General features: G+C 52.1%; 1 protein-coding gene across 1 annotated transcript in view; it reads left to right on the plus strand.

The window, feature by feature from the left end:
- Positions 1 to 4: 4 nt before the first annotated feature.
- Positions 5 to 10000, plus strand: part of LOC308175460 (polyphosphoinositide phosphatase-like) — a gene marked incomplete at both ends in the record, with an annotated part of 28846 nt that continues 18850 nt past the window's right edge. Inside the window, 3 exon segments of the mRNA XM_080551126.1 lie at positions 5 to 99; positions 1807 to 1923; positions 2186 to 2231. Coding sequence (XP_080407252.1) covers positions 5 to 99; positions 1807 to 1923; positions 2186 to 2231 — 258 coding nt within the window.

The following is a 10000-nucleotide window of genomic DNA, read 5'->3' on the forward strand; positions in this document are numbered from 1 at the left end:
CGAGGAGCTCTACCCCGCCGTCATCAACCTCAACCAGTTCCTCCCCCCGGCGCACTGCATCGACTACATCGCCTGGGACATGGCCCGCTACACCAAGAGGTTAGCTTAGCATACATATACTAAGGTGACCAGATTTCTCAGATGCAATCTGGGGACATTTCCAACTTTTTAGGAAAAATGTATACATTTTATCATGATGAAATACAGAAACGGGGACAATTGCTGTTTCATTTATTTTGACCTTATTTTGACCAATGTATACACATTCAAGCAAGAATACTCAAGTGTAACAACTGGAATGTGCCTCTCAACATTAGTGTCAGTGTACTGTAAGTGGTATTAAAAGTAATTCTTAGAACTGTTCAGGTTGACGAGCCAACCATCAACCAAGCGGGGGGTCTGGGTGTCCTCCCCCAGAAAAAAAGAGGATTTAACACTTAATTTCCTGCATTCTGGTGAATTTGTACACACTATTGTGCTTTTTATGCCCATTTTTTTATCTCCACTACCCTACTCATACTTTAAGCCTAACATAATGTTTAAGCCTAACATAAGACTAATGATGTTGTCAAAATTCTGTATATTGACTATTGTATTGTATTTTTATTAATAATTTAAAACAACTTTATACACCCACTGCATATATTTCATTGTATTATCATTGAGACTGTCTGCGTGCTTTCCCCACGCTTGGATGTAATTCACTGAGTGGTGAAGAATGACCTTGTTATTGCTCCATTCAATCATAATGAGCTCGTTAATGGGGAACAATCGGGAATGAAATGCTTTCTATTGAATGTAACGATCGTCCATTAACGGGTAATATGCATACATTGACGTTATAAAGGGGTGGAGGACCCCATGGGTAGGACCCTTGGCAGCAGGTTCGGTGACAATACAAGCCAAGATTTAAAAAAAAAAAATGCTTGAAACGGGGACTTTTCCGGGGACAGTTTGTTGCCGGGGACAGGTCATCCAAATCGGGGGTTGCCCCCGGAAATCGGGGACGTCTGGTCGCCGTATCATATACATACTAGACCAAGAGGTTAGCCTAGCCTAGCCTAGCCTAGCCTGGGACATGGCCCGCTACACCAAGAGGTTAGCCTAGCTTAGCCTGGGACATGGCCCGCTACACCAAGAGGTTAGCCTAGCCTAGCCTGGGACATGGCCCGCTACACCAAGAGGTTAGCCTAGCATCCATGGCCCGCTACACCAAGAGGTTAGCCTAGCATACATGGCCCGCTACACCAAGAGGTTAGCCTAGCACACATGGCTACACCAAGAGGTTAGCCTAGCATACATGGCCCGCTACACCAAGAGGTTAGCCTAGCATACATGGCCCGCTACACCAAGAGGTTAGCTTACTCCCTGTGAACCCAGAGATCACGTCTCTGCCAGCAGCTAGTTTTGATTGATTGATTGATTGATTGAAAACTTTATTAGAAGATTTGCAGAAGTAGGTACATGAAAGTACATATTACATACAAGGTCAACTAACAGGATAAAAACCCAAGAAAGCCACTGGCTTATTTCAATTGGGGTCCTTGATTCTCAAGGACCTTGATTCTCAAGGACTCAGTTCTGCCTGGGAGGACGTCTCCTGCTGTTCCACAATGCACTCTGACCTTCCTGTTCTTCTTTTTTGTCTTCCTGTCTCTCCCTCTCCCCCCCCCCTCCCTCTCTCCCTCTCTCCCTCTCTCCCCCCCTCCCTCTCTCCCTCTCTCCCTCCTTCCCTCCCTCCTTCCCTCCCTCCTCCCCCCCCTCCCTCCCCCCTCTCCCTCCCCCCCCTCCCCCTCACCCCCTCAGTAAGCTGTGTAACGTGTTGGACCGTCTCAGCACCATAGCGGAGAGCGTGGTGAGGAAGACCGGCTTCTTCATCAACCGCTCCGACTTCTACTGTCACACCCTGAGGCCTGACGACAGGTACACACACACACACAGACACACACACACAGACACACACACACACAGACACACACACACACACACACACACACACTGAGACCTGACGAGAGATACACACACACACACAGGGGAGGGGAGGGACGGGGGGGGGGGGGGGGCAGGGGAGGGGAGGGGAGTGTCTTGCCCAAGGACACTTCGACATGTGGCCAGCCGGGGCTCGAACCGCCGATCTGCCAACCTTGCGATCCAACAAGGTTTCATCTCCTCTTCTCTCTCTCAGGTGGGGAGACCTGGGGGGACATCTCACTCTGACTGGACGTGTTCAGGTACAGTATGACCCAACACACACACACACACACACACACACACACACACACCAACGCACACACACACACACACACACACCACGCACACACGTGCCAGTGCCCAATCAGAGAAGCTGTTATTGGCGCCCACCTACTGTAGCAGATTAAGGCACTGACAACACTTAGGTTGTGGGTTCGATTCTCGCTGGGACCGTTTACACTCAATCATGCAATCTTATGTAAATAATAAATAAATCAATATGTATTCATATCCGCAAAACATTAATTAATGTATTCAGGGCTGCCAAGTTTCACCAAAAGTTTGGAGTGAGATTTTTTGGCGGTGGAGCGACCCAAAACTGTGCACGTTTTAGCAGCGGCAGCCCCTCTCTCCCACCCAATTATTTGTGCTAGTTTCCTGCAATTTTACATGTTGTTCATAATAAACCAGCACAAGAAATGTAAATAATTAACATTTTATAAAACAATAAAACAATTCAGACAATATATCATATTTATGAAATCTTAATAAACAAATACAGTAGCCTACAGACTCTAAAAGAAAAATTGGCCCCATCAACAGGACTCAGCCCCTTGGTCAGCAGCAGAAAGACCCGTGGTCATCATGTTACAGTGCATTGCTCATAGATGGTTATCATGTTATACAGTACATACCAGGGTTTTTCCTGGGTCAGAATGAGGGCTTGGTGGGTGATTTTGTCAAATCCCCCCAAAAAATTTGAGGGACCCCCAATTGTTGTATTTGTATTGTAAATTGTAATTATTAATAATAATTGTAACCAGGGAGTAGCTGAAAAGGACTGTATACTTTAGGAAGGGGCTGGTTATCTAACTAATGGAGCTAAATAGGCAGTATAGGAGGATACAGGCAGGGGGCGCCAGCAAACCAATAGACTAGCAGTTAATGTCGTTAGCATTAGCAAGGGAACTAGCATTAGCATTAGCCTTCAAACAACTAGCATTAGCATTGGAGCTACAAACAACTAGCATTAGCATTGGAGCTACAAACAACTAGCATTAGCATTGGAGCTACAAACAACTAACACACGGTATTACATATGAACAACACATTTATTACACAAATGATGTATCCATCCCCAAATACACATTCCCTCCCGGCCGGCCACACACACCCTCAATCACTCACTGACAGTCTCTGGCCTGAACAGGCTTATAGTCCAGTGGCGTGGTGCGCGTTGAGGCCTGGTCGAATGGCATGTGCGTCGATGAAGTGGTCCGCGTCGAAGCTCCGCTGGAGTCTGTGTTCGCTCGTGGAGGCGACGATTAATGTCCAGCTGGCGTCCCGCTTGGTCCAACGTTGAACACAACTAAAACGGGCTACACTGGTACACTCAATAATCGCTTTTCCTGGCGTCTTCAGTTGCTGCACGGTGTGCGCGCTGCTGAATCCGCCATCTTCGATTGACTTCGTTGCTATCTCTCGTTCTGCTTCTCTCTCGTTCTGCTGCTCACCACACACTCTGACTGACTCCGCCCTTCCGTCTCTTATATAGGCACCACCGAACGTAACATCCGGGTCACAGACACACCCCGGATATACTACGTCATCAACATATACATAAACAGTACAATAATAATACATACACTTCACAAACGTATATAATTGTATAGAAAATAACAAAGGAAATACTAGGGGCAAAAATAGGGCTGGTTTGGGGAAACTAAACTGGCACTAAACTGTGGGCCTTCACAACAGCCGCCCCATGAAACCCTCGGTTTCAGTTAACTAAGAAGGCACACTGGCTAGGCTGCTCTAGCAGCGAGAGGTAGGAGGTGATAGTGTCGACCACTCTGCCTGTCTGCCAGGCGGCGCGCGGAAGGGACTGGTCCCTCACCAGTACCACGGCACCTTCGGACATCTTGTCTCTCTCCCTCAGCAGAATCGTCTGCTTCTCCTCCTTCTCCAGGGCGCGGATGTGCTCCTCGAAGCAGAGCAGAGCGTCTTCCTGGTTCATGTTCTCCAGCGCCTCGTACTCAGCGAAGGAGGGGTCGTCCAGCAGGTACTGCTGGGCCTCGGAACAGGTGGTGCAGTAGGTGACGTTGGCCATGTTGTCCAGAATGCTCGTCAGCGCCTCACAGTTCCTCTTCCTGAGCTGCTTGGCTTGTTCCTTCTCCTTCTTAGCCTGGTAGGCCTTAAACACTTGCTTCTTCTCACTCAGCTTGGGCAGGGCGCTGTAGCGTGGGTCGTTGATGATCATTCTCATGGTTTGCTCCCATGACGCGTCGGATGAACCACCATCCTCCTCCAGAAGCTCTTTGAAGGCCTGCTTGGCCTCCTCTTCTGGGTTCCACTTTACTCTCTTCTTCGCCAACTTCGGCCTTTCCTCCTTGGAGGCGTCTACAATACTGGCTGAGACTTTCATGGCTGACGTGTACTCGACGGAGTTGACGGGTGCGTCAATGCGGACCTCGGCCCCGTGAGGGTGCATGGCCACCTGCAGGTGTTCCTCGGCAACAGCTGTTGCCGCCATGGCACGGTAGCGCCACCACCGGGACTCCTTAGTCTGGGAGTTGTAGTAGTAAGGCTTCCCATCCAGAGACTTATGCTCTGTCCACAGAGACTTCTTCCTCGGTTGGTCATCCTGTGGTGAACCATTTGTGGTACTAACTGTTCCAGGTGCACTGGCAGCAATAGATTCCACTCCAGGCGGTCCGGTTGGTTGGTTTGCTTCTTCGGTTCGGACATGGAGGGATGACGTAGCTCTCCCGTCCCTCTCTCTCCACTCGGTAGCGCCTTGGAGGGCCCACCCAAGCGCAGTCTTAACAGCCATCGGGCAGCCTCGTGGTCCTCTCAGCGGAGGACGGAGCGACACGATCAGTTCAGCGTTGTCCGAGCCGATGAGAAGGGTTGGCTCCGCTCCTTCTATCGGATGTAGGTCTACTCCCCGTAGGTGGGGATATCTTGCGCGTAACCTCTCCAGGGGGTAGTCGTAGCGGGAGAGCGCTAGCTGGTCGGCGGTGAAGACATTCTGAAGCCGATGTCTATCCGACGGCCGCCCCGCCGGGGAGATAGAGAAGTTGATTCTCGCCCCGGTGACCTCTTTAAGGTCGCGACGTATCGTGCGCAGAGTCAGCTTCTCCGCAGTCCCTTGGAGCCCCAACTGGCGCACTGCCCCCTGGAGAAGGATGGTCCGTTCCGACCCGTCGTCTAGAACGGCGTACGTGTCGTACACAGCGTTGTTGTGGTGAAGTCGGACCTTCACCACCTTCAGTAGAACCTTGGAGCCGCTGCTCTGTGGCGAGTCTAGGTAGTAGACAGGGGTTTCCTCTTCCGGTGCGCGACCGGACCTAGGGCTTCTGTTGCCCTCCGTGGACCTGGCGAGGGAGACCTCGTGTAGGATGTGGAGGTGGACCTCCTCACAGCGGTTGCACTTCCTCCTCAAGGTGCAGTTCTTCGCCAGATGGTCGCGCCCACAGTTCCAGCACCTCTGGTTCTTCTCGAGCCACCTCTGCTTGGCCTCGGTACTCAGGTTGTTGAAGTCACTGCACTCATTGAGCCAGTGCTCGCTGGTGCAGTACGGACATGGCGGTGGACCTCTCCGTCCCTTTGGAGGGGGTTGAGAGGAATCCTTTCCCTCAGGTCGGGTGGTCCTCTCTCTCCGAGGCTCCTCCTCCGTGTGCAGCACTCCTACTGGGCGTCCTCTGTTCGAGCTCGGCCCGTCCCAGCGGTCTCCCTTCTCCCTCTCCTTCTTCGGCTCAGCGTAACCCATGGCGTCTACGTTGGTGTCATGCACTTCCTCCAGTAGGAACTCCGCGAAGGCAGCCATGCTCAGACCCAACTTCTCGGGGTTACGAACGCGCTGCTGTCGCCGGAACCTCTCCTGCCGGAAGCGTGGGATCTTGCGGAGCAGCCGCTCTACGTTGGAGGTGCTGTTGATCTCGCTGGCGCCAGCTGGGCCCTGCGTCTTCAGCATCCCAACCAAGGTGTGCACGCGGAGCGCGAAGTCATCCAGCGCCCGGTCATCCTTGATGGGGGCCTGCTGTTCGAGGGCTTGCAGTTCAGCAAGGGCGTGGTTCCAGGGACGACCGTAGCGTGCATCCAAGTCAGCGAGCGCTCTGGTGTAAGGTGTCGGTGCGGAGGCATGGGCCAGTACCATGTTGTGGGCTCTGGGGTTCCTCACATGCTGAAGGAGAATCGCATATTTGTAGGACTCTGAGCAGGAGTTGTCCAAGAGCGTGTCTAGGCAGATGCGTAGCTCCACATACTGGCTCCTGTCCTCGTCCTTGAAGAAGGGGAACTTGGGTCCCTCCACCTGGGGGAACATCCTGTAGTGGATCATCGGTGCTGGAGTGACGGTCTGGGTGTCCGGCCTGCATGCATTTTGGTGCACTGGAGGACCTAGGGGTGTGCTACGCTCTTGGGGGAGGACTCCCCTCCCGGGCAGCGACGCTGGCTCCCTCTGGGCCGCGTAGCGGTCGGGTCCCTGGTCCTCTTCCTTCCAGGTGGTCAGCTGGGCCTGTAGTTGGACAGTCCTGGCGGGGGTCATGGAGCCATCGGCGGGGGGTTCAGGAGATGGCACTCGAGAGGGCCGTGCAGATGATACTCTGGAGCTACAGGCCGACGGAGTTCTGCTGATGCACACGTCGCGCATGGTCTGCATCATTTCCTCCATCTTCTCTGCGTGCAGTTGCTCTCTCGCCATCTGCCTCTCCGCCGCGCGTTCCGCCCCCTCCATCTGGAGGCGCTCGCGCTCGTACTGGATGCGTTCACGTTCTAGCGCCTCCTGGCGCTGTCTCTCCGCCTGGAGGCGGTCGCGCTCCATCTGGAAGCGTTCACGTTCTAGCGCCTCCTGGCGCTGTCTCTCCGCCTCGCGTTCCGCTCCGTTCATCTGGAAGCGTTCACGTTCTAGCGCCTCCTGGCGCTGTCTCTCCGCCGCGCGTTCCGCTCCGTCCATCTGGAAGCGTTCACGTTCTAGCGCCTCCTGGCGCTGTCTCCCCGCCGCCTCCATCTGGAGGCGCTCGCGTTCTAGCGCCTCCTGGCGCTGTCTCCCCGCCGCCTCCATCTGGAGGCGCTCGCGCTCGAAATGGATGCGTTCCCTCTCTAACGCCATCTCGGCCTGTTGGCGCTCCCGCTCTAACGCCATCTCGGCCTGTTGGCGCATATATTCTGACAGCGCGGCACTACTCCCTCTGGAGTGCAGGCTATCCGCCCCAGAGGCATAACTGCCCACGGAAGCCCTGGACCGGTAGGAAGCCACTGAGCGGCAGGAGCTAGGTCTCGAGCGCGCCGTACTGGGAGGCAGATCGTTAAGGCTGAGGCCCTCCCTCTTCCGCCCGCAGGCGCTGTCGGACCGGGCCTCTCCTTCCTGTTCTTCCGTTTCCACGGCAAAACCCTGCGGTTCTGCCATCTCATCCTCAGGCTGGTGCTCGGTGAGGGCTGTCTCAGTGCTAGCCACCCGCGCGCCGGCGGACACCTCGGCCTCTCCGACCACTGTATCCCGTGGAGTGCGCTCCTCGCTACCACTCAGTGAGCTTTCGACCTCGAGCTCATACTCCTGTAACCTCGGAGGCAACCGCGGGACTCTCTGTGGTCGTGGCTCTGGCTCCGGGGGCGGAGAAGGGGGGGTAACTGTCTGGTCTGGTTGGCTGCGCTCAGCCATGCTATCACTACACTACCGATCCGGCTCGAAGGACCAATTGTAACCAGGGAGTAGCTGAAAAGGACTGTATACTTTAGGAAGGGGCTGGTTATCTAACTAATGGAGCTAAATAGGCAGTATAGGAGGATACAGGCAGGGGGCGCCAGCAAACCATTAGACTAGCAGTTAATGTCGTTAGCATTAGCAAGGGAACTAGCATTAGCATTAGCCTTCAAACAACTAGCATTAGCATTGGAGCTACAAACAACTAGCATTAGCATTGGAGCTACAAACAACTAACACACGGTATTACATATGAACAACACATTTATTACACAAATGATGTATCCATCCCCAAATACACATTCCCTCCCGGCCGGCCACACACACCCTCAATCACTCACTGACAGTCTCTGGCCTGAACAGGCTTATAGTCCAGTGGCGTGGTGCGCGTTGAGGCCTGGTCGAATGGCATGTGCGTCGATGAAGTGGTCCGCGTCGAAGCTCCGCTGGAGTCTGTGTTCGCTCGTGGAGGCGACGATTAATGTCCAGCTGGCGTCCCGCTTGGTCCAACGTTGAACACAACTAAAACGGGCTACACTGGTACACTCAATAATCGCTTTTCCTGGCGTCTTCAGTTGCTGCACGGTGTGCGCGCTGCTGAATCCGCCATCTTCGATTGACTTCGTTGCTATCTCTCGTTCTGCTTCTCTCTCGTTCTGCTGCTCACCACACACTCTGACTGACTCCGCCCTTCCGTCTCTTATATAGGCACCACCGAACGTAACATCCGGGTCACAGACACACCCCGGATATACTACGTCATCAACATATACATAAACAGTACAATAATAATACATACACTTCACAAACGTATATAATTGTATAGAAAATAACAAAGGAAATACTAGGGGCAAAAATAGGGCTGGTTTGGGGAAACTAAACTGGCACTAAACTGTGGGCCTTCACAACAATAATTATTATTATTAATGTACCTGGTTATGTTACAGTAGAGAAACAAAAAACAGTTACCAAAACGGAGTATTTACTAGCTAAGATTGGCAAAAGATTGGCGTGGTGCAACCGAAATTAGTAAACAACTAGTTTGAAACTAGCTAGTAAAAAACTAGGGGTTTAGTAACTACTAAATGCCTGCATTTATAATGACTTACGCCATATTGGTGCAACCCAGTCCAGTAGGCTACCAGATACGATGTTGTAATGTATGCACATATTTTGCTACCACGGTTGCCAGACGGAATTGACAATGTCCAGCCCAACCGGTCTAAAAGCTGCCGAATCCACCCGTCCAGTACCAAAAGTAGCCCAATCTGGCAACACTGCTTGCTACGTTCTTGCAGCTCGCATGAACACAGGTTCTTCCATCAGCGCTCGCCTGCCGCTTCGATTGCAGACTCAAGTTAATGCGCGTGCAGAAAGATGCCACGAAACTCATGTCCGGTAGCTTTCTTTCAAGGAATTTCAAAAATAAAAGTCCCGTAAAACAATTGTTATTTCTCGCCGTGAGAAATAGAGATGCGGCGTGAGAGCGTGAGAACTGGTTGAAATGCGTGAGTCTCACGGTGATTGCGTGAAATAACTGGCCAACCTAAAACTGGCCAGGTGCCAGGAAAAGCGGGAAACGCAAAATGTCATCGGACAAAACACCTGCTGCCATGTCAATGTAGCTGCCTTGTCAATGTAGCTGCCTTATCAATGTAGCTGCCTTGTCAATGTCTCCTGCCTTGTCAATGTAGCTGCCTTGTCAATGTAGCTGCCTTGTCAATGTAGCTGCCTTGTTAATGTAGCTGCCTTGTCAATGTAGCTGCCTTGTCAATGTCTGCTGCCTTGTCAATGTGGCTGCCTTGTCAATGTAGCTGCCTTGTCAATGTAGCTGCCTTGTTAATGTAGCTGCCTTGTCAATGTAGCTGCCTTGTCAATGTAGCTGCCTTGTCAATGTAGCTGCCTTGTCAATGTAGCTGCCTTGTAAAAAAATCTATGTCCGCTGAGTAGGGGAGTGCGGGGTATGTTGTCACGCTGTCTAACATTTACTGGGCACAATACATCACAATGGTATAAATGTCATACCATAAGAAGGAAGACTTGGGCACATATTTTATATTGATTATATCTTCATATCTTATTTCAGTACAGAGCTGTAGACCGTTA

This window comes from Nansenia antarctica, assembly GCF_963989245.1.
Source record: "Nansenia antarctica genome assembly, contig: SCAFFOLD_547, whole genome shotgun sequence".
In the NCBI taxonomy this organism is placed as follows: domain Eukaryota; kingdom Metazoa; phylum Chordata; class Actinopteri; order Argentiniformes; family Microstomatidae; genus Nansenia; species Nansenia antarctica.